Source organism: Plectropomus leopardus, chromosome 5 (assembly GCF_008729295.1).
Source record: "Plectropomus leopardus isolate mb chromosome 5, YSFRI_Pleo_2.0, whole genome shotgun sequence".
Lineage (NCBI taxonomy): Eukaryota > Metazoa > Chordata > Actinopteri > Perciformes > Serranidae > Plectropomus > Plectropomus leopardus.
The window spans coordinates 36,080,552-36,106,507 of NC_056467.1; the positions used below are offsets into that span (position 1 = coordinate 36,080,552).

A 25,956-nucleotide genomic window follows, 5' to 3' on the forward strand; every position below is an offset into this window, starting at 1 on the left:
AGGATGTGGCAAGCCAATTGCCTTACTTAAAATGTCCTTATTAGCCAGAAAAGGCCACCGTAATTAGAAGCCCACCTGCAATGAGCAGTGCTGGAGTTACACTGATTTGTAACGTTGTTGTTTGTAGCGGTTTAAATCACCGGGTCCATTTATTTTAGAGAGGAAGCGACCCCAGCGGATAATTCTGGATAATCAGCTTCTGCTGAAAACCTCCTGAACATCTGAAAATTATGACTATCATCAGAGAGAAAAGGTGACCACACATTAGCATGTGTTGGACTAGCTAACTGCAGTGACATGCCAACCGCATCAGAAAAACATGGAATTTTAAGCTGAAACTGCATTAATCTGTGTTTTTTTCAGTTTCAATCACTGCATTTGTTTGTTTTTGGAAGGAGGAGACCTCTACAGATAATTCGGCTCCAGGTAAAAATGTCCTGAACAATTAACACTGAACGAATTCTAGCTGAGAGAAGTTTTAGCTAGTTAAAATCTGTAATTCACCCCTAGATGCCACCAAATCCCCCTAAATTTTACAAAGTTCACTTTTAAGAGAAAAGAATACAGTCAGTCAGTCAGTCATTTTCTGTAACCGCTTGTCCTTGTAAGGGTCGCGGAGGGGCTGGAGCCAATCCCAGCTATCATCGGGCGGAAGGCGGGGTACACCCTGGACAGGTCGCCAGACTATCGCAGGGCCGACACATACAGACACGCAGACATGGGGAGAACATGCAAACTCCGCACAGAAGGGCCCCCGCCCATGGACCGAACCCCGTTCCAACCGGGTTTCGAACCGGGGACCCTCTTGCTGTGAGGCAGTGCTAACCACGACGCCACCGTGCCGCCCGAAAGAATAGATATTATAAATATTAGATTGAAATATTGTGATATATTATAGAGGACCAAACAATATCTTCACACATCTTTCTCTGAGACGAGTGACCTTAACTCAATGTAAAGTCTTTCAGTACCATGCTAAAGCCTGGAGTGTGTTTACCTACAGACAGACTCTCAGCCGTTGAAGGCCGTGCCATGTGTTCACTGAAAATTCCTCAAACACCCACAGTCAAGCAATGCTTTCATAACACAAACATCTGCTGTCTGTGTGTGTGTGTGTGCGTGCATGTGCATGCACTTGTGCGTGCAGACTTTCATTAAGTGCTCAAAGTGTCCTTGAAGCACAGCAGAATGAGGCCTAAGATGTAATCTTTCTTAGCTGATCAATACTCAATTTAATATTTGTATATGTGTGAGGAATGTGCTCTGCATTTTGTCTTTCATTCACCCTCTGACTTCAGAGAGCACACAAAGTCCTTCATGTTGTTTGATCAGACATGCGCATCTTTTTACACTCTAACTGCACCACGAAGTGTTTAACTACACTGATTAAGAAATTTCCTTCAGGCATGTGCTATATATTGACTTTTCACACTAGCACATCATTATAAGACATTACGTGAGGGATAATGCACAGTGAGTGGGTCACTTTTATAAAATGAACCCAGACAGGGTGATATTGCGGATATTGCTACTGCGAAGACTACGGCTCCAAATGACCTCACCAGCGCAAGATGGCAGCAGCCATATCCGCGATATTTTAGCTTCACTTCAGCATAGCAGGGATAAGTAGGGGCACGTCGTCCATCTTTATATGCAGTCTATGGTTCAAAGCAACAGTCTGCTATTCCAAAAAAAACCCATTATATTCCAATAGGAAGTGACTGACGTCCTGGGTGATTGTCTGGGGTTTGTTGAATCCATCATTTGCCCCTGCAGCCCGCTTTACAGGGACCTTTGTGTTCCTCATATTAAACTGTTACTGGTAGTATTTCAGCCTGTTGCCATCCAGCGGTAACGTGACAGTTTCTGTCCGGCTGCGTCATCAACTGATGCATTCACGTATAATGCTGTGGCGCCAGGTGCTGTGGCACCAGGTGCTGTCCTGCCGCGTTCTCACTTGATGGCGTCCAGTGGTGTATCATACAGCTGTGAAATGGGGCCTTCTGCATTAGGATCTAAGTTAAAACCACTGCATAAGCGATGATATTTGACAACTTTGTAAAAAGAAAAAGCTGCTCTCAGCCTGTCCCTATGTGGAAAAAAGCATCAATTCATTTTTTTTTATATTAATAACACCGTAACTTTAGAAATCAGCATAAACGCACAGACATGTAATTCGCAACTGAGACTCACACAAAGAATAGATTTATTTTATATATTTTAAAAGAGACGCTGGGATGTTTGAGTATTCTGTACAAACTGAAATGACATGGACATGATGTGGGAGCCAGCAGTTAACCTGGAGCTTTATGTCAGTTCATTAACTTGGAATTAATTAAGCATTCATTGTCAGCCAATAGTACATGATTCTCCCCACTAACATTTCACATTTGGGAAAAAAGTTTCAGGGTTGGGAGGTCGGTCTCTTGCAGTTTTCTCTTCATGGGTCAAATGTGTTTTGCTCTTCATCTGTGGCTGCCTGCCTGTAGTGTAGTCCCACTGACAAGCAAAAGCCAGCAGAAAGCAACCAGAGGCGAGGTCAGATCATCTGTGGAGCTGGTAAGTGATAGTGAATTCTCCCTCACTGTGGCTCTTCTATAGAAAACATCCCCAAACAGCAGGCAGGCGGCTGCTCACCTTCACCTCTCATATGGCATCAGCTCAGCGGCTCCAGATGTCAGAAGTTGCTGTGCTGCCTCAGCACTTCCTGATGGGGAAGTGACAATCAGGCAATTCTCTCAGGTGTTTATATATATATATATATTATATATATATATATATATATATATATATATTTCAACTTTTGTCTGGAATGAACTGAAAAAAAAAATCCCCTCCCTTAAACAGCTGCAGCCTCTCTCTGTTTGAATTAGTTTAAAAATGAAACATAAATTATTCTAATCCATCATCCTCCTCTTTTTCCTCTAGCCTGTTTTCCCAGAAATCCCTCCTTGAGTGGTGAAATATTGTAGATTACTGTCTGCAACCTTTGTACCTTCTTAATCAAAACTACTTGAGGCCATTCAGTATTCATGAGCTGAATGATGGAAATTGGCCTTTCAGCTTCCATAGCACATCTCTGCTGGCAGGGAGGGAGAGGTGAAGAAACACAGACTGAGATGAATGAAGGAGGCAGCAATGGTGGGAAGGCGGACATACCTCCTCCCCAGAGAGAGATAGTGACAAGAAGATGCTGTAAAAACATACAATGCATTCAATGTTTTCTCCTGGCTGCTTTGCAGCCGTGCTCATTACCCTTCCAAATGTGGCTGCTGTTTCCTTTTTTCTTGGCTGACAGTCCGTCTTGGTTTTTGGCTGACTCACAGTCGTTGCCTCTAATCTTGTGTCAAGCAAGCGGTTGACAGCCCCTCTAAACTGTCATCTGTGGTTCTTTTTCAAAAAGAGGTAAGAGACCATGGGAAAACAGGCTGACCTGCAAGCCTGAGATCACTGCCTGCAGCAGGACTGCACTTCGACTGGGACCCCTGAATGATGAAATGGGCCCAGAGCAGTCGGCCTGAAAACATCTATTGGTGCTCCAGCTGCCTACCAGGCTGGATTTGACTTGAAAACAGAGAATTTTTCATTTCTGCAACTGCACATTTTGGTTTTGTAACTATACAGGTCAGCTGCCTGTATATAGATACAAAACCAAAATGTGCAGAGCAGGTCACTCACTTTTCAATCCCTGGCCCCTTCAGTCCGCATGTTGAAGTATCAAGCTTGTTCTCAGTCCGAAGTTATCAAATACCGTCAGTACACACCTTTGTCAGTGTGGAAGATCTCAGTGCCATAAAGCTACCTTTTGTGTCCGCATGTTATGCAACTGGATGGCATCAGCTGAGACCGCGACCAGACAGAACTGTTCAGGGTGTTATTACACATCAGTGGACAGCTGGACGTCACCTGCTGCGGCAGCATGACACATGGACGGTTAATGTGAGTTGATAAAGCGGACAGATGGAACCTGTCGCATCCACATGAAATGCGACAGGGTGGTGTCAGGTTGAAACGCTGCTGGTAACAACGTAATATATGGAGTGCAAGTGCGCCGACAGGACAGGCAGGAGGGTTGGAGGGTTGGTGGTTGGTCCAACAAACCCTGGACTTTTATGCGTGTCCAGTGCTCGCTTCATGTCCAAATGTGATTTTTTTTCTCTACACCTTACCATGTGCCTCCTTCCCCTTATCCTAATAACTGACGCACGATAATGATTATTTCATCTGATACCGATAATTTCCAGCTTCTCGAGGCCAATGAGATACAGATAACCCACAATTTCTTTTTGTTTGTTTTTTATTCCCTGAGGGTAAGAAAGGCTGAGATGTAGTGAGTACAGATGCATTTAACATTATAGCTCTTTTTGCGACCAATTGTTGTTATTTATTTTTAACACAACTTGCAGGTATGAATCAAGCAATGACTGCTGTCAATATAACAGACATAAATATCAATACCAGTTTATCATGTGCTTGTGGTGACATCATAGTGGCATCACGGATCGTCAACAGCAGACGAAGAAGGATACCTGGAGTGATATATGTAGACACAGAAGTCCACTGCAAAGCAGCAACATGTGACGACTTGGGATGAATCCGTGTTGGAAAGATGCTCTACAAGTACAGGTCCAACTATAAACTATTGGGATTGGAGTTCTGTAAATCTACACTTGATGGCTCTTTCTTCCTCAACAGCCTGATGTCTCAGTAAACTAAAGATGGGATTAAGTTGCATATGAGCAGGTCACAACCAGGTCTCAAAGTCTTAACCTTTAAGCAAGTCTGAAGTTACTGTGGTAAGGAAAAAAAACAAATAACAACAAGAACGTTATTGTTCCAGGATGCTGCCACCTTGATGTCATCACAAGCTGATGGTGGGATTATTTCTATGCTGCGCGTGGTTATATTTAGACAACAGACGCATATGGCAACCAACTTTGGGACATCAACAAAAGTACATGCACATGGCACAGATGGTTAAGATGAGGCAACAAGGGCACTGGTGATTAGGATTAGGGGAAGGAGGCACAGGGTTTGTTGTCTACTGCCTACCTGCCTGTGTCATGCGGATGTGAGGTTCTGTCAAGCCCTGTTCTCATGTGACACTGTTTGTCTGCATATCATGGGGATACGGCAGGTGCCCTTTGGCCATCTACTGGCATATAATTACACTGAAACTGGTTCTGTCTAGCTGCATTCTCAACTGATGCCATCCAGCAGCAATGATGTGAATATGAAAGATTTTACAGTAAAAGTACTGTCAAAGCGGTGGTATTTAATGACTTCAGAATGGCTGGTTTTGCTTGTTTAGGTTCATGCTGATCCTGACTTCCTCGTGCATGTACAGCAAACTAAATCTTCTCTTTCATGTTTCATACTGATTGCACCTATTTTTTCAATTTGCTGTCCTGTCAACCTCTCCAGTGGCTAAGATGTCTCCTTACTTTCAAGTGTTCATCACTATTAATCTGTGACCTGTGGGTGGTTGCTGCCTCAGAGGCACAGCTGGAGGTCTGCTGTACAGAGGTCCAGTTCAGCTGACACTTAGTAACAGCAGCGTGCATACAGAGTCCTGCAGTACGTGGTGTTGATCAGGAGGACAGGTGAAGGGGAGCCTGGAGGGCTGGTAAAGGCTGACCTCATGTCAAGGCTCATCTCTGGGGTTGTGTAGGAGTGTTTGGAAAAGGCCTCTGAGCTAAAGCTCTGCCCTCAGAAGGTCACAGCAACTCTCCACATCACACTGTTAAGTTATTCACACATCTAACCACTCAAGTGTGTGCATATTTACAGCTCTGCCTATATATTGTTAGTTGTGCTCAGGCGCATTTTAACAGGACATAGTATAGTTCTGTACATTATGGCCTCTCCCTCACTTGCAAGGTACACGAGACTTAAGGATAGGATTAAAATAGTCCTGGGTACTTAATGCTTCATGCTTTAGCTGAGGTTTAATTTATGCATGAAATCCATATCAAAGCACATGATTCTGCATGTCACTCTGATATCTCAAACTGTTCATGCATGTTTTAGTGTATTTAAGTGTTACCGAATTTTTTTTTTACTAATTCACGTATTAAATTTCAATTTTTGATCATATAAAGTGATATATGGTATTAATGTTAACTTCTGTTCATGTAGATTATACTTAGATTAAATATCAAAATATAATGTAAAATCAAATACTATATAAAAATATAAATAAACTGGAAACAGCTATCAACCTCCTGTTAAAACGCTCTTAGCATTAAAATGCAACTCATCTTCTTTACAGTTGCCATGTTGTTCCCACTTTACAATCTCAAAGTACATGAACACAATTAAATTAGAAGAATGACCTCCCAACTCTAAAACTCGGACCTTCCGACATCACATGACATCACATGACACACCATAAGGGAGGAAATGAATGAGAGAGGGTGGGTGGAAACGGTACACAACCGGTACACAATTTGAAACAGAAGGAGGCAGTTCAGATAGACTGAAGAAGACACAGAGCAGAGGAAACACAAGACAATATGTTGAAAGTTTCAGTTAACAGACTGTAGCTGTATACCAACATTTGTTGCTTAATTTCGGGTGTTTAAGTCTAACAGAATGTGCGACTGTCACATTAGAAATAACAGAGTGATCAAAAAAATAGGTAGCCTATACTGAGTTGTGCATTTACACAATAAGTGATTTTCTGCCATTATTCCTTACTCTTGTCTTAACTGAAGCAACGCTTTAGCTTTTTGCTGTAGTACTTTTCAAAAATTCCTCATAGGCACAAGTAGGCGGCATTAATCAGTCATTTTTTAGTGTCAAATTATGTGATGAATGGATCAAATGATGTGCTGAATGTGACAGATGAGTCAAATGACGTGCTGAATGCGTCAAATTATATGCTGAACAAGTCAAATTATATGCTGAGCATGTCTTTTGTGAACATGATTAGAGCCATGGTAGTAAACCTGGGTTAACAGAGACTGTTGATAACCACCTCCGTGGTACCTGTTATCTCTGTCTGAGGCTTTAGGGTTTATACAGCCTGGATCTTTAGCACTGGCTTCACGGTCTCATTCCTAGTGAAATCCCATTTCAAAATCCAAAGCAAATATGCGTCAGTCCATTTCAAAGCTCTTTCTGACTTCCATATTCTGTCTGTGGCTCTCAGCTCCAAGCCCATTGGTTTCTACTGAAGACATATTGTATATCTCACAAATTTATAGTCTCATGTTTAAAAAGGGCTCAGTCGTTTCCTAAAACAGCGGCACACTATGTTTATTTTTAACTGTAAATGTAAATGTCACTTATGGTGTGGTATGGAACTATTTTCAGTGGCAGATGAATCCACATTTGATGCTCTAGTGAACAACCAGGGCTCCAAACTTTTCAGATAAGTTCAGAGTGAGATTTGAAAAGGAAGTTAAAAAAGGTTTTTTTTGGTGGTGGCGCTTCGCGTGTAATTTGTGTCGTGCAGCATTTTTTTCCTTACACACAGCATGACATAGCCTAGCTCATTTTGTGTAAAAGAAGTTTTGATGAAAAAAAACTTATTCTTTCAAGTGTTACAACAAATAAAAATGTATGATTCACACACAGACGCAAATTAAAAAAAAACATTAGAGTAAATTTAAAACTGCACTTATTGAAATAAAAGTGAATTATGCCTTGACTGACATGCAATAACTGTAAGCCTACTTTATGTCACACTGGGGCAGCCAGGTATGTTGTGTGTGAAAACAGCATTTCTACAGCACACCATCATTCCCAGTTAGAGAATGGGTGAAATCAAAGCAAGTCAGATAGACTGGGGCACCAGGTCGCCAAATCAGATGGAGCGATGCGCCGTCATATTTAGAAAGAATTCTGTCTAAAGTCTGACTGAAAGTGACACAACACCAAAGTCTTCTGTAGAAATCTGAAGAAGTCACTTTCCCCGCTAAACACTAAACTGTTCAGATGGTGTGAGGAAAAACTCTGCTGTCTCTGTTACTGCGCCATGCTGTCGGTCTGCTGCAATCTAAAGATCAGCTGCGTGATCAGCAAAATGGGTTAGGCATATTGTTTTCATTAGTGCTTTCTGTTTTTTGTCAGTGGTGGAACAAAGTAAACAGGGCTGCCAACTTTTCAGAAAAGTTTGGAATAAGATTTGGAAGGGGGATTTTTGGTGGTGGTGGTGGTGGTGCTGCTGCGCACGCGAATGTGTCATGCAGCATTTTTTTTCCTTACACAAAGCATGGCATAGCCTGGCTTATTTTGTGTAAAAGACGTTTTGATAAAAAAGTCTTTATTCTTTCTAGCGTTACAACAACAAATAAAAACGTATGATTCATACACAGATGTTCATTAAAAAACATTATGACATAAGTGAATGTCAAACTGCACTTACTGAACTAAAAGTGAATTATGCCTTAACCAAAGCGCAATAACTATAGGCCTACTTTATGTTACACCGGGGCAGCCAGATGTGTTGTGTATGAAAACATCATAAGTTATTCTACAGCCAACCACCACTCCCAGTTAGAGAACGGGTGAAATCAAAGCAAAGCAGATAGACTGGGGCACCAGGCTGCCAAATCACTAAATCCGCCCCTGATAAAAACAGAGTCAACAAAGCATAACTGGATGAGAGATGGAGTGATGCGTCATCATGTTTATAACAAATTCCATCTAAACTCTGACTGAAAGTGACACTAAAACAAAGTCTTCTGTGGAAATCTGAAGAAGTCACTTTCCTTGCTAATCACTGAACTGTTTAGACGCTGTGAGGAAAAACTCTGCTGCCTGTCTCTGTCTCAGTCACTGCGCTGGGCTGTCTGCTGCAATCTATTGATCAGCTGTGTGATCAGCAAAATGTGTAAGGCACATTATTTTCATTAGTGCCTTCTGTTTTTGTGTCAGTGGTTGAACATAGTCAATTAATTTCTTGGGCTCAGTTACTTTGGTTCGGACAGCAATGTGCGGTCTGAGTCCCTCTAGTATCCAAATGCGCACACACCTGGCGCAGTCTGTATTCATGCACGTTTCATAAAAACAAAACTATTTCTGTGCATTTTTTAGTGTTAACTCTCTAACCAGCTGCTGCATGTTGGATGTTCAGTAAAACACAGGACAAAAAGTGAAATTTCTGGAGCGTTCAAATTTCGTATAGCCTATTGGCTCAGACTTGACCCCTTGTTCCCCATGAAGACCAGGCACATGGCCCAGAGCTCTAAATCGGGAGTAATACAGGAGAAATGCGATGCCGGGAGGACACTGAGAGAGGGATGCATGAAACAGGAATCTCCCATGAATTCAGGAGGGTTTGCGGTATGGCTGTGACCATAGACTATATGGCTGTGACACGCTAGTCATGCACGCTGGCTCTCCAGGTCATTGTGGTGTTGATGTGTGAAGTAACAAGTCCTGCTGACAGATCAGAAAAGGTCCAGGAAGGTAGCCAAACAAGCCACAGCCTTGCAGATATATATAGCCTTGTTTGCATTAATTCATTTTTATGTCATGTTTAGAAACCGATACCTGGCGTTAAGTAGGCTACTTGGTTCTAAGCTGGCAGCTCTGAGTAAAATTAATCTCTTGGGCTCAGTTACTTTGGTTAGGACAGGAATGTGTGGCCTGCTTAAAACTGGACTTTCCTGTGAGTTTAGGAGAGTTTGCTGTATGGCTGTGACACGCTGGTCATGCATGCTGGCTCTTCAGCTCGTTCTGTTGTTGGTGTGTGAAGGTTCTGCTGACAGATGAGAAAAGGTCCAGGAAGGTAGCCAAACGAGCCACGGCCTTGCAGATATATACCTATAGCCTTTGTTTGCATTAATTCATATTTATGTCATGTTTAGGAATCGACAGGCATTACGGAAATTTTTTTTTTTTTTTTTTCACATACCCAGTACTTGGTGTTAAGTACTCAGTCCTAGTTTGGAAACAAGTTTCAGTTCCCAACCCTGCTAGTCAGGCAGATTTGATAGGCAGATCTGCTTTGAGAACTCTCATTCTGTAGAACTCTGAAGGAAATCCAAACATATTGTTGGTGACTTGACCAGCCCTCTTTGCCAGTTCCTACAACTTTTTTTCTTGTTTTTTCTTGTATTTGATGGCGTGAGAAATAAGGGGTGTGGTGTGAGAGCGTGTGAAAGGGGGCCGTCGCATGTGTCTAACTCTCATTGCGTGAGAGCTGGCAGCTCTTTGGGCAACAGTGGAGCTGTATGACACATAGAATAAGGATAGATATGGCTTTGATACACACAGACAACACTTGTAAATAGTGATGTCGGTTTCAGTTAATTTTAATTTTAAAAGGCCGAGGTTCATTAACCAGTAACTAACTGGTAATTTTAGAGAAAAAAAAGACATGACATACAAAACGACCTTTCCCTTAAGTCCAGTGCTTCATTGCCTCAGTGAGCTTTAGTGCTGTAAGTCAAATAACTATCTGCTTATTGGCGGTGAAATCTTAATGGTTTATGATGTAAATGTCTTGACTTTTACTTTATTTTCTGTTGGCTTTGCTGACAGACAGCCGGTAAACATGTTATCGTGTTGAAACATGCCCACTGCCTAGCCTCTGGTCTCCACTGTTCTCAGCTGCTCTGCACTGTGCACCATCCGGGTCGGATGTGAGCGAATGTTAGCTTGCTAGTAGCAGTGCTCATTCGCAGATCAGCTGGTAATGCCATCCTGGCAGTACTGTTGGAACATTGTGCCCACCCTCCAGTCTCACACTGGTGTGTAAGTGGCTTCATTTTGACTGCAATACCCCTGGCACTGATACTATTAGCACCTCTAGCCATGCTGACACAGCTAGTGGTGGTAACAGAGCTAAGAGTGGTAACATAACAATAGCTATCAATGCTAAAGGGGTATGACAGCTCATAATAGAGTCGCTTACTCACCAGGGCAAGCTGGGAGGTAGACCTGAGGTTGAGCACAATATTTGCACACTGATGTTGGTGGGTTGAGACAATGTTATTCGTGTTAATGACCTGTGCTGAAAGCTTGCTAGCTCCTAACAAACCTGAGTGGGATGCAGTACAGCTAAAGTGAAGAGCAGCACAATTGACCAACAGACCATGTGTATCCGATCAAAAGTATTTTTGGCTGTTGACCGTTGACCTCCAAAGTTGAAAAGAATACATAATGTTTTAGTTTGGCTTATTACATGATATTTGTTAACAATAAGGATAAATAGATTATTGCCAGACCTGGCCTTAAGTCTTAAAGTCCAGGTTAAGTGATAATTAAAATGTGTTCTGAGTTTGTCATATCACAGAAAGATGTGTTATTAAACACCTGACCAAATTTGAATGACCAACAAAATCACTAAGTATGTAAAAGAAGGTCTCAAAATCATGAAAAAATGCAGAGTATCTAGTAAAAATCTTAAAACAGGATAAAACAGTCAACCATCTAATTCCACAATGCAGTACTATATATTAAAGGGTCTTTGTCACATGTTTTTAACAATCACTTTCCAACATCTAGAATGAGTTTTGAGTCACGGTACCATACCAGCTGCCACTTGCTACTCAGTTTAAAAATCACATGCACTCACATACCTCAGAGGACCTTGGGATCAAACTGACAATTTCCCGATTGGTTGACAACCCACTTTACCCCCCTGAGCAACAACTGCCCTCTTTAGTAGTGGTTGGTTCCTGGGTGTGTGAGCAGATTATGCTGCCATGTTGCACTGTACTTGATGAGAAATACACAGATGGAGGCAAAGGGTGGGATGTGGTGATGGTGGAGGGATCAAAAGGAGCCCAAAAGCAAATGTTTGCCCTGGGGCCCACTAGCTGGTAATGCAGTCGTGCAGGTATTATCTCTTTGAAAAGTCTGCAGTACCACATGATAATCAGGAGAAATGAAGGCATAGATGTTCAGGGTTTCCCCCAGAAAAAGTGTTATGCCCGATGGCAAGCATCTTTTGAGGGGGGCCAAACAGTGGCCCACTGGCAGCCAAGTGTCATCAGCCAGCAACAGATGGCAGGGCCCTATAGGAAACTTATCCACGGATGGAGTTGTGGAATTGAGAATTTAGAAGAGGTGTTTCCATAGGGCCCTGCATCAAATTAATGCTAAAGTTGACTGGAGATTTAAAAAAATGACTATGTCTCCAGTATTTCTTCTACTGAAAAAACTTTTCGGTTTTTTGGCTTTTCCTCCTTGTCATTTAGGCCTTCTGTTAGGCCTACATGTGACGACTGACCCCTAAATTCCACCGAGTCAGCCTGCTGCTCTGCTCCGCGTGAAATACGTGGCAAGTCTATTTTTGCTGGACACGGACAGCAACCGCGTCAAGCCACACAGAGCAGATCATACCAAGCAGCCCTCTGTATTCTGTCCAGCAGGAGAATTAATGCTCCTGACAACAGTCACTGTACATGAAATAGACAAAAGTAGATCATAATTAACAACAGCACTGTATTGTTAACAAAAACACAATCAAAATTGTATCTACCTCATATCTATTTTGCTTTATGATTAAATTATTAATTATCCATCTGTACAATTAATAAGACTGATATGTTTTTAACTAAATCACAGCCACAAATCGTCTGTCTCTTTCATATGTATCTGGATTTATTTTTACTGATTTGTATAGCTATCAAGATGAGCTTTTTTTTTTTTTTGACTGTGGCTGGACTGCTGGCTGCAGCCCAACAAATGCCATGGTAGAATCACTAAAATCAAAGAGAAATGATCACCAACTGCAGTGAAAAACATCTTATTACTTGCTAAATGCTCCATAGTGTCAGCCAGGTAGTGTCTGTGTCTAGCTGCAGTCTGGTACTGAGCAGTAGTGTACACTGGGTAAATACCTGGGAGCAGTTAGCTGGAACTTTTTTCTTTCTACCAGTCGCCAACTGTATCACTGCGCAGAGGGAAGTATGCATCTTCTCATAGACGAGAGGCTTGCGACAACATTAGATGTAAACAGTCATAGTGTCCTCCTTGGCTGAGCTGTAAGGCTCAGCAGTGCTAGGTGAGCTAGCAGTACGGTTGGTGGGTGTAGTTCAGTAGAGAAAATAGAAAATAGTATATAGCTCATAGAAAATAGTACCCACATGAAACTGTTCACAAGGCACATGCAGATGCAACAGCCTGTGGCTTCTCAAATTCTTGCTACTTTTAATATATTTTGCTATATTTTTTCAACTCCATTGCCCCTTCTGCTGAAGCATAACTTTCCTACGAGAGAGGATCTGCTCAAACAGCATACACTGAGCTGCCAGTCAAAGCCGAGGGGAGAAACAAAACCGAAAGCACCGGACGAAGAGAAGGGGGAGAGCCGGTATAAGAGCGAGGCTGACCTGCCTTGGACCGAGAGCTGTTCCACTGCCAAGCCTTCTCCTGGCTAATGTCTGGTCGCAGGAGAATAAAATGGATGAGATGGGATTGAGGCTCACACAGCAACAGGAGATCAGAGTCTGCTCTGCGCACATCTTCACAGAGACATGGTTAACCCCTAACATCCTGGATCAAGCTGTTGCACTGGATGGGCGGACTTTATTCAGAGCAGACAGGTCACAAGACTCTGGTAAGAGGAGAGGAGGAGGGCTTTGTGTTTTACTAAATGATGCTTGGTGCTCAAACCCAGTAAAAGTGGATGGATTGTGCTCACTAGATGTTGAGTTTTTGGTGCTAAGATGTCACCCATATTATCTGGCCAGAGAATTCACCAGTATTTTTATTGTTGCTATATAGATACCCCCAGATGCAAATTTAAAAAATGCATTGCAGGAATTGTATGATGCCATCAGCAGCAACATCATCAAGCAACTGGATGGGGTCTGCTAGCTGGTGATTTTTAATTAAACAGACCTCAAATCTGTCTTACCTAAATTCCATCAGCATGTTCAGATCTCCACCAGAGAAAGAAATATCCTGGACCAGCTACAAAGCCCTCCCACGCCCTAACTTTGGCCTATCAGATCATATTTTCCTGCTCCTTCTGCTGACATATTGTCAGCTGTTAAAAAGGCTCAAACCAACAGTTAAAACTGTTAAAGTGTGGACAAGTGAAGCCACAGCAGCTCTACAGGACTGTTTTGAGCACAGATTGGCAAATGTTCAAAGATGCTGCCACTCAAGATAACAAGATCAATCTTGAAGAATATGCATCTTCTGTGACATCATATATCAGCAAATGTGCTGATGACATGGTGATCACAAAGATGGTGAGATCAAGCCCAAGCAGAAAGTCTGGATGAATGGGGAAGTGAAGGCTCTTTGTCAAAAAAAGCTGCCTTTTGCGTCAGGGGACAAGGAGGCATCGCCAGAGCACAACTGAGAGTTGGCATCAAGGAAGCTAAGAGGAGAGACTGGAGAAAGACCTCAACAACAACAGCACTAAAGATATGTGGCAGGTGATTCAAAATGTGACAGGCAGGAGTGCCCCCATTGCATGTGAGGCCATGCTGCCGGACGAGCTGAACACATTCTATGCTTGCTTTGACCAGAGAAAGCGAAGCTGTGAAGTCTACTCTGCCTCCAGGAGACTGGCCACTCTCAGTGACCACAGCAGATGTGAGAAAACTCCCGCTGAGACCAAATATAAACAAGTCCACAGGCCCAGATAACAAGTACTAAAAACTTTTGCTGATCAGCTTGTTAATGTTATAACTGACATTTTTAACATCTCACTATCACAAGAGACTGTTCCCTCCTGCCCTAAGACAGCCATCGTTGTTCCTGTGGCTCTTAGCCCCATCCTAATGAAGTCCCTTGAGGAATTGGTTCTCCAGCACATCAGAGACAACATACCTGCCAGCCTGGACCCTTACCAGTATGACCCTTACCAGTATGCTTTCAGAACCAACAGATCCACAGAGGATGTCTCACCTCCTCTACATTAGTGCTTAACACCGGAGCCCCCCAGGGCTGTGTGCTTAGCCCCCTCCTGTTCACAGTGTACGCCCATGACTGCACTCCCAGACATGAGGAGAACTCTATTGTTAAATATGCGGACGACACCACCATCATTGGCCGTATTACAAACAACGATGAGAGTTCATACTGGGATGAAATCGACAGTATTGCAGAGTAAAGAAGAGTTTAGAAAGAAGGAGGCAAAGACACACACTCTGAGGTGGACCAGGTTCCTTGGAATTACTATCACTGAGAACCAGAGAGAGAGAGAGATAGTCATCTCCATTCATCTCCATCATCTCCATTCACTCCAATGGACCATTTTTTCACAGCAATGTCGGAACGTGGAGCATCTCAATAGTTCCCAGCAGCGCAGTGGAATTATAGCAGAGAAGACCATTTGTGATGGGCTTTTAAAGGATAAGACGACTAAAGAATCGTTTTTTTTTATAATATCAGCATATCTTAGCTAAATTAACATGTGCATTAAAGCATGAAATTGGATTATTAGCCCGCTAAATTTGTAGATTGACGAAGCAATAACAGAAATGCTAACAGAGTAGGCTAACATTAGGACACTACTGTATATACTGTACACATATCGTTAGCCACTAACAGCCTGTTAATTTAAAATGTCCTGCTCTTGAATAATTTCATCTAACATTGAGGAGTTAAAGGGGAGAAAAGGCTAGTGTAATTTATTGTACAGGTCAGTGTGAGTTACATGTCAACTTTCTTAAAGATAACATGGCACTTGATAGCAGAGTGCTATTTTGTGATACTGTATATTAGTATTGATATGGATCAAGAATGCATATTTGAGACATCTAAACAGAATGTAAGAAAACATTACTGTAAACAGAAATGTAATTTAAGGTTGAATGTTTTTAGCTTTGGGATTCTGTTAACTCCATTTGTCTTTATTATGTTTCAGCTGATTTTCCATTGATGGCAAAGGGAGGGACGGTGAAAGACCTGAATGACATTACAGGGTAAATCATTTAGAAAAATGAAACATACTAAAATTAAAGGGGAATTATTCTAAACACTGAAAATATTTTTTATGATGTAATCTTGTTATTGTTTATTGGTAACTTACAATAGGAGCACTGGGTGCAGGAGGAACTATTTCGAAGCAGGTTATAAAAACACAGAAGGCTCTTGTTTAATGCAGTCCATTTCCCACTCAGGCCTACAAAGGTATGTCTGACCCTCTCTCCTGTCCTTTCCTACCTCTCTCTTTCAGCAAAAGAGCTACACAGGATTCAATGAAGCCTGGAGACTCCCTGCACTAAGACAGCACCCTCATCCTGAGTATCAGCTCCCTGTCTTGTGCAAGCCTTTCCCTGTTCCTTATTTTTTATTAAACCATATACAAGGCTTCCCAAGGGTGTGCTCTTTGTTTGGGTAGAGTGTTCTAATGCAGTTTTTGAAGTTTTCTGCATGTCAGTGGAGAAAAGGTGCACGCGTAACCCCCTTTCTCTACATGCCATATAAACGTGTATCTGATTTATCTTTGTCTTTCTACGGACTTACTTACTGCAATTAATTAATTTAATCACTATCTTTTGTGGCGTCCTCTCAGATCGTCTCCACCATGCTTTGCTGTGCTGCACGGGGACTATCCAGGCATGTAGAGAAAGGCATGCTGACACGCAGATGAGGAAAATATTGTTGAGTAATGCCAGCAGAAGTAGTCTTACACTAACCACAGATTACAACTTACACATTACAAATTAGATAATCCACGGGCAGAGGGATGTCGTACACTGTAAAGCCCTCTGAGGCAAACCATGTTTTGTGATAATGGGCTCTATAAATAAAATTGACTTGACTTGACTTGACACACTGCGTTTTCTCCCTGCAGTGAGAAATGTCACATGGCGTAGTATTTCCAGTGGCCACTAGGTGGCAGTGGAGGGGACATAATTTCCATGTCATCTTGGTGAACATCATTTAGAGAACAAATCGTGTAAATTTCATGTAAATCAAATGATAATTGTGTTACAAGGTATACTTCCTGTTGCCAGTAGGTGGCACACTGACTTTCATGGGTAACTTATATGTTGATGTGTTCAGGGCTGCCACCTGATCACAACCATAAAATTTGGGGAAACTCAGTTAATAGCATTGCCATGGCAATAGTGTTCATTTAAAATATATGACCTTCACAAAGAGGCATCATGAAGGTCCTAAAGCAGCTTTTGTTACAAAGTTGGAGTTGAATGTAGTCAACCTGTAAGGGGATGCAACTAAAAATATAAATCATGTAAATTCCTGTTTCCAGTAGGTGGCAGTATGCCGATAAGTCAAGTGAGCCGTGCAGATGTGTTCAACTCTGTACGATCAAGCATGAGAAATTTAGGGCAGATTGGACAATGTCTGGCTGAGTTACAACAACTTCCTGTTTCATGGCGATACATCAAAGTTGACCTCGCCACGCCTATATGGTGTGACGAAAACCAAGATATTGAATAACTTTTGATGTCCCATGATCTTTCATTTCAGTGAAAGTCGGAACAAGCAGGCAGAGAGTTTCAATCCTTCTATTAGATATTACATATGGGGAAATACTTCCTGTGGCCATGCGCTGGAGGCCACACAATGCATGCCATCTTGGTCTATATAATTTGTAGATCAAACCATGTAAATATCGTGTAAATCAAAGTTTAGCTCTGTTAAGAGGCTTACTTCCTTTTGCCAGTTGGTGGCACTGTGATTGACGAAAAATAAACTTTTTAAATCAGTTTTTATGTTGCATGTCTTAAGGTGTCGTTGACCAAATTTGAAGTCAACTGGGTGAAATCTGTAGGAGATATACATCAAAGAAGAACATGATTTTCATGCCATTTCCTGTTGCCAGTAGGTGGCGCTATAAGAAATAGTAAGGGTTATCATGGAGATGTGTTTAGGATGGGACTGTCATCAAGCATGTGACGTTTGGTGCAGATTGAACCATATCCCTCAGAGTTCTTAACTACTTCCCATTTACTTCCTGGTTCATGGCGAGACATGGAAATGTTTTTCCCAATAATGGCCACACAGTGTGACGGAAACTCACAATTTTAATAACTTTTGATGTCCGACTACTTCTGAGAAGATGTTTTAATTTTGAAGTCAATCAGATGAAATCTGTAGGAGAATTTGTGAAATTGGTGAAATATGGTGAAATTGGCCAAAAACGTGAAAAATTGGAACTTCAAATCAAAATGGCCAACCTCCTGTTGGATTTGCCATATGGGTCCAAGAGACTTTTTTATTGGTCTTGGGGTGTTTCATATGCCTACCAATTTTGGGGTCCACTCTTTGGGTCCACTTTATTTATTACACACACTTGTATCCCTCTGCACAAAATGGGCTTTTCAAAATCAAGCTTTGAAAAATATTATAAATTAGTATTATTTTACACTTTTATTTAATTATTTTTCTAACCAACATCAGTCCTAATGATAAATATCAACCACTCATTCATTTTCAGAATTTTAACCTTTTAAATGCCAGGTTTTTGTCATCATTTGATATGTTTTTGCATGACTACATGCAAAGTAGATTATTATTATTTGGTTATCATAGCCTGGGATATGTCAGATGATGATGATTGATTAGCGGTAACATTGATTATAATAATTTGATGATTAGAATAACATAATAATTTCTTTGTGCAGTGTCAAATGCTCACACTCATACACTTTTCAAAATCAACCTATAAAACATACATATATACTTAGATTAATATGATTTTTCTTTTGTCATTGAGTTTATTCTTTAACCAACATCAGTCCTAATAACAAATAGCAAATATTCATTAATTTTCAGAATTTTATCCCTTAAAATGCCAGGTTTTTGTAATGACGCCACTGCAAAGTAGATTTTTTGGATTATCACTGTCTGGGATATTTCAATGATTGGCAGCAACATTGATTGTGACAGTGCACTCAGTGGAAATAGCACGTTTTTTTCTCCATATGCCAAATATGGTAAAAAATGACATTATCAGGTGGAAAATAGTAAAAATGACAAATTCCAAGGCAAAAGCCCACAGTGACACCCAGCATCTTTTTATGCTTTGATGGCTATGGGATCAAAAACTGCAGTTTGAATGGGTTTCAGTGCCACATCTTTTGCACTTAACAGTATGAATGTAACAATTTTGTTTCCACTGTGTATTTTAGACGTATTGTGGGAGCTGAGCTGGAAATTCCAACATTAAACAAAAATACACAGTCTTGCCAAAATGTATACCATATGCATGAACACAGCTGAATAAGCAAAAACTGAAGAATGAAAAGCATGTAAAATGATTAAAATGATTTATTATTTCACCCACCTGCTGACCTGAACCCACCTATGTAAGTGCATTTTACTATCTGAATGATGAGCCCTTTAAAAAATCAGAAAATACTCCTTCATTTTGACTTTCTGCTGCCTCAAAATAGGAATCTGACAAATCCTGACGACACTTCATTTTAAGACCTACCCACCCATGGGTACACAGATGGGTGCAAGTACACTGCACTGTCTGTGGCTTTGTGCTGGGTGTAACATAGGGCCCACTTATTTTCATGATGGCTGAGTGCCAACAGCTGATTACACCATATGGAATTGGAAACTAAATTGATCACATCAAATAAAGTGGCATACAAAACATATGTTATTGTCTAATTGTGATTAACAAGGTGGGGCTAAATTACCAAGACAGCATCAAATCATATTACAGCGACAATCAGATAAGACTCTGTGATGCTCTGTTGATGCTCTCAATATTCCCAGCTCTATAAAGCTGATTTGGTCATTGCCTGGAAGCGTCTGATTCGGAAAGGTGAGAGGTCATAGGAGGGCACTTCTCCCAGGCTGAGTTCACTCAGGAGCTTGCCAATGATTGGTCCAAACTTGAAGCCATGACCTGGAGAAGAGAAGACATCACAGTGAGCAAAGTTCGCCAGTAGATCATTAAATCATGTCAGATGAATCAGCGTCCTAATGTGAGCAAATGTGTGCCCTTGCACCTTGTAGTTAGCCTATAAATAGCTGGCATCTCTGGGTCTCTCTGACTCAGGAGGTGGGTTCGAGCCCCACATGAGTGAATGCATAAGAGAAGAAGAAAGCTTTTGCGATGCCTGTCACTGAGCATCCATTCACTTTAATGAACTGGGACCAAATGCTAAATTATGGGAGATCTGTCCTTTCTCTGCGTAATGGCTCTGTGCGCTCCAGCCCAGGAGTGAGACGGGAGTGTCTGTTTTCAAAATGCAGCAGTCTGATTGTCCTTGTTGCTAAGGTCTGAGAGGCAAATTGTGAATGTCAACAGGGTTTGAGGAATGCAGCACATCACCATCTGACAAAGGTCTCAGAGCTCCTGTGGATTCGCTGGGCTTTGAAGTCATAAAAGCTTGGCTCTGACAGTTTGGCCGTGTGAATTTTCATCTCGCCAGAGAAGGAGAATGGAAAACCTCAATAGATGGCCAAGCCCACAGAGTGACTTTGTAGCCATGGCAACCCCCCAGTACTTGCTTTAAAGCACTTGTGTCGGGCTTTGATGACAAATGCACGTAGTGAAGGAGGGGGAGGAAGGCAACACATTTTTTTCTGTATTAGGGAGAAGCCCTATAAACTTCTCCAATATGGCTCATGTTACTGCTGCTGGAGAATGAGCACAAAGAGTTAAGATAATAATTAACTTGGAAATCATTGCAGTCTATGAATTGGAGAGCTGTTAGTTTGTTTCCATCTATCTATTCTTCATCTATGTTTCAAACAAAGAGCCATGCGTGAGTAGGAGGACAGCAATAACAACAATGGCAGACTACTGAGTTGTGTTTGTACTCCAATGATTATAATGACTACGATCTCGAACATGCTTTCATCATTGTCTTCTTGTTTGTTTATACTCACTGCTCTGTAGAAGAATGCTTTTATGCGCAGGTGCATGGTGTTCCTCGTGTTACAAATTTACGCCGCCAACTACTGGCCTGGCATGCATACTACAGTGTTTTTGGGCAACCATGTAAAAAAAGGATTGTTTTCACAATGTTATCATTTGAACACCGATTTTTTTTAAACGGAAAGGAAAGAGTTTTCTGTTAGTAGGGCCGTTTTCATCTAAATGTGGCCTGAGTGGATTTCTTATATTTTGCTTAGAGAATGAATCAGCTGAGAAGTTGAACACATTGCATGACATTGACATTGACAATGCATTGCACAAGACTGATAGAGTGTCTTTAAGACAGGTCACAACAACAAACTCACTGTTCATGAGGACATCAACAACTAGAATTACCACCTTGCCATTACGTGTCTCCACAAACCAGTCAAGTTGCAGTTGCAGTTTTCATCCATGTCTGAAACATGGATGTTTTACACACACCTTCCCCCTGGCAGCACAGAAGACCTCTGCAATCAGCACATGATGATTCAAAGGTGTTCTTAAGATATCGCATTCATGAGAATAAGAGAGTGACCTTTACCTTTGACTACCTAAATTTAATCAGTTCATCATTGAGTCCAAGTGGACATTTGTGCCAAATTTGAAAAAAATCCCCTTAAGATGTTCCTGAGATATTGTGTCCACAAGGATGGGATGGATATTGTGGTGTATTATGCTTTGTTTCTTTAGGTTCCTATTTTGGTTGGGCAACAAGGTCAAAGGTCTAGGGACGGTTAGACCTTGAAGCCACACGTACAAAATACCAGCCCCAGGTTAAAAGTAACATGGAATGAGGCTCCTTCCAAATAAGGAGATATTTGTGGGGTCTTGTGATTGATCACAGCAGGTGAGAAGTTGTTTACTGACAAATGTATTGATGCCTGTACCTATATAAGAGACTTGCATGAGCTGTAAGATAGAGAGATTCGTATTGGTCATGAATCCTCTCCCAGGCAGACCATGGGGCCTGGTGGATGCTGAACTTTGTTGTAATAAATTGATTATTATGCAACCAAGTCAGGGTCCGCGGAGGTTTCTTCATCTTCCACACATCATTGCTACTTAAGAAACAACGACAATATACAGACAGTCAAGGTAAAAACATAATTCCTTTGGCTATGGCTATTGCCAGAGCAGAGGCGTAACTATCCCACATGTGAAGTGAACATGCCATAACGGCTTACCACAGTAGGTTATTGCAGAGGTAGGTCACCACTGAACATATTGCTACACTTTTATGAAATTTACATTCAGGGGAAATAGCAGAGGTGCTACTTTTAGCATATTATTGACTATTTATTAGTTTATCTCCTCATAGAATTGATCATGTTCTAAGGTGTGTCAGAATCTGTCTGTTATACCACCTCTGAATTTGATTCGAGACTCAACAGGATTATCTTGAAAACATCTGGTCATTACCATGAAATTCATAAAGCATGATGCATTAAGATATTGATGATCCCCTAGCATGTTGTCTTGGAAAAAGTTACCATTACATTTTCTGAGCATGATCATGCTCCCTTTACTCTTTCTTTGCTTCCCCCTTTTCGGATTTTCAAAAGTGAAAGGGGTTTTTCACACCTCACCCATCTTTCATACCATATTCACAAGCAGGGTTGGGCAAAGCCCAACAGCACAATATCCTTGCAGAAATAGCAGCAACTGGTGAAAGGATGATGTATTTTTTGTAGGCCAACCAGGAGGTTAGCATCGCACTGGTTCCTACGTCAAAAACCTTATGGGATTTTTGAATGGGATTTTCGATTATCGCCAAAAAATAAGCTCTCTGATGAACACAAGTTTATGAGACTTACACATTTTGTTCAGCATGATATTCTTCACAGATGAATACCACTTTTGTGTGTTTTGAAGCATAAATGAAATTGCCAGATGCAAAAAGCTATTGCTAGGCTTTACACAAACTACATCACAGTCGCATGACTTAAAACACAATCAAAAAATATTATAAATAGATAAATCTACAAGTTCGAGTGCGACTCTGTAAAGCTCTAAAGGCGGACAAGTGGGTTTAATGAATTTCTGTGTCCTCTGTGATGACATCTAACGTCCCCGACAAACACTAGTCCAATTTCAAAGGAAAAAACACTGTAGTCCAATTTAGCCACTTCAGCAAGACGAGTAAAACCTTAAAAGTTCAAAAATCAGGTTTATACGGAGGTATTTAATGTTGCAGAGCAAAAAGTCTGAATATCTTTAGCCTGTGTTAACCATACACTTTATTTAAGGCATTTTACCAAAACCCCATTCAAAAAACCCATAGACTGTAAGACGAGAGAACTGGAAGATCAAAAACGGACTTCTGCGTTTTAGGACTCATTACTTCACCACTCTGTGTGCAGTGCTGCTGCACCCTCAACTGAAGATGGCCTCACCTTCTCAGTGTTGCACTTGATACGAAAGCAGCTGCTCAAAAAATGTTTTTAGCTTTGAAACTGGTAAGGCTGTAAGAAAAGCTAAATCATTAGTATGTAGTTCATTTGACCAACATTTTTGTATTGTGTGTCCTTAGACTTTTAGTCCCTTTATCCAGCAGGCTGCTCTGACAGCAGAGGACTGTGAACAGGATATTAATTATATTAATTATATTAATTAAGTAAAGGACATGACTGCATGAAGAGATGGAAAAGTGCCAAGAGACAATGGAAGGAACTGTAGGAGAGGAGAGGTGGAGCCGTACTGGCCTTCTGGGTGCTTCCACAATGTTAATTAGACAAGAACATGAGTGTGGACCCAAAGCACTGGTGCTTTCACCTCTTACAGTGAACAAGAACATCTCATTAAAAGTTTAAGATCAGACTTTAGACAAATACGGCCCTACTATAAAGGGAAGTCTTTCCTTTGCGTAAAAGAATATCTGCATTCATATCATGACATTATGAGAAAAATCTTTTTGTACATGGATCAGCAAAAACAACTGAAAAGGCTGTAGTATGCATTTCAGGCCAGTAGTTGGTGGTGTAACTTTGTAATGACACACCATAGAAAAACACCATGTGCATGCGCGAAATGCAGCCAGGATCTGTGCATTGCCAGTTTACACAGGGACAAAAGGGGTTGCATTTTCAAATGATTACACTTTGGAATCCATTTACAAAAGTTTGTTTTTTCAGCCCCCTACAATACCATGTTCATGTGAACAAAAGGCCAAACCACAACAAAGCTTCAACATGTCATGCAAGAACCGTTACTGTGTAAACAGCCCCTTAGTATCCACTTAGTATCTTTCAGCTCTGAACACTGTGAACACATGAAGTTATCTTCATGCACCGTTTTTCTTGTTGGCAATATCGGAAAAAAGCAGCTTTAAACCTGTCCTGAAATTCAGTTAATACAATATTTGGTGGTGATGTCTTGATTTGACTTTTATCAACACTGAAAACTTGATGGTGGATGATTTTTGAAAAAATAGAAAAAAGGAGAACACTGAAACATTATTTTGAAACTAGGAGAAATTGGCCCTAAAAGATACTAAAGATGCTGGACACCACAACTAGTTCTGTCCCCTGTTTGGCTGAGGAATGGCCGGTGGCACACTGCAAAGTTTTGGAGATCTTGGATGGTGCATTTTGCAGTTTCTGCAGTGCCTCTGGTCTTTGTGCAAAGCTAAGCTCATCATGTCTTGGGATGTGGTGGCTGTTTAGGGTCCAGTGGCCACCAGGGGCCTCCCAAACATGCAAATTACAAAGGAAAAAAACTTTTTCTATGTTCCATAAAAGGTCGGTAGTACTGTAAGCTTATACTGTTGAAGGAACAGCCTGACATTGGCTTCATACCCCGAGTTTGATTAGAGGATAATATCAGTTTCATGTGTGTGCAGTTAGTGCAGAGGTCAGGGATATTTTTAGTCTAGCTTAGCAAAAACAAACAGAGCAAAAGCACTGTTAGCCTTGCTCTGTAAAAGTCAGACAATATGTCTTTTGGTGACTTTACAGCTTTTTAATTTTAGGTGTGTATACTTTTATGAGTCAGCTAAGTTCAGATCCAGTCAGAACCCAAACCTAACTGGGAACTTTGAGATGAGGCACTCAGTCACTGCATCCAGCAGTTGTTGGTCATAGCCTCAGTGCCTGGATTTATCTTTGTTTGCAGACATTTTGAATGAGAATTACCACCTTGCAGTTGTTTTCCTAAGCAAACCAGTCCAGCTGCAGTTACAGTTTACAGTTTGTCATCACATCATCCTTTATATATATTTGTGTGAAATGTGATAAATAGCATATCAATTCCAGACTTAAGGCTAAAACCTTCTATTATGAGGTCACAAAAGAACCTTAAACTTTGACCTTCTACCACCAAATTCAAATCAGTTCATTGCTGAGTCCAAGTGGACGTTTGTGCCAAATTTAAAAGTAGAAAAAAATCATTCAAATGATTTGAGATATTTCATTTACAAGAATGAGACTGACACACAGTGATTTTGACCCTTGACCTATGACAGCCAAAATCTAAACCATTCATCACTGAGTCCAAGTGGACATTTGTGCCAAATTTCCTCAAGGCATTCTTGAGATATCACATTCACAAGAATGGCATTAACGTATAAATGCCAAGGCTACTGCCGGCGCGGAGACCTCATAAAAAGGAAAGGATGCAGAATGCAAAGTTTTATAGATGTTGGATTGTGCATTTTGAAGTTTCATGTCTCTGGTCTTTGTGCAAAGCTAAGCTCATCATGTCTTGGGAATATCTCTGTTTTGGACTCATAATGGAACTTAAATCTCATTTTCATGTCATTGGCTCACTACCATGATCAGCGGTTGGAGTTGCAGCAGTAGCTTTGACACATGGAGGTTTACTTAAAAAAACCCATTGCCATAATTTGTCAATAACTGGACTCCTCTGAGTCATAACTCAGTCAAATTTGAGCACAAAGACATGATATGCATATTTTCAGTTAAGGGTGACTTTCGCTGTTCTTGAGGATTTCTGAGGATATCCAATTACCAATTCAATAAATGCCCATAAATACACATAGAAATCATGGAATAAAAGAAACCCCTAATATCTGCAGATCTTGCCCAAGAATCATCATGTTGTCTTTAAATAATCAGATACTGATTCATAAAATCAGAGGTTGATCTTTTAATATATGCCCTTTCCAAGGGATGTGTGAAACTTTAACCCTGTAAAGGGCCTGGCACTAAGACCGTAGTGTTGATAAG

General features: G+C 41.1%; 1 protein-coding gene across 1 annotated transcript in view; it reads right to left on the reverse strand.

Moving 5' to 3' along the window:
- Nucleotides 1-19,190: 19,190 nt before the first annotated feature.
- The window catches only part of LOC121942766 (peroxisomal sarcosine oxidase-like), a 68,798-nt gene continuing 62,032 nt past the window's right edge, over nt 19,191-25,956 (reverse strand). The window contains exon 8 of the mRNA XM_042486015.1: nt 19,191-19,753. Within this exon, the coding sequence (XP_042341949.1) occupies nt 19,623-19,753 (131 nt within the window). The 3' untranslated portion in view covers nt 19,191-19,622. The remainder of the gene's footprint in view (nt 19,754-25,956) is intronic.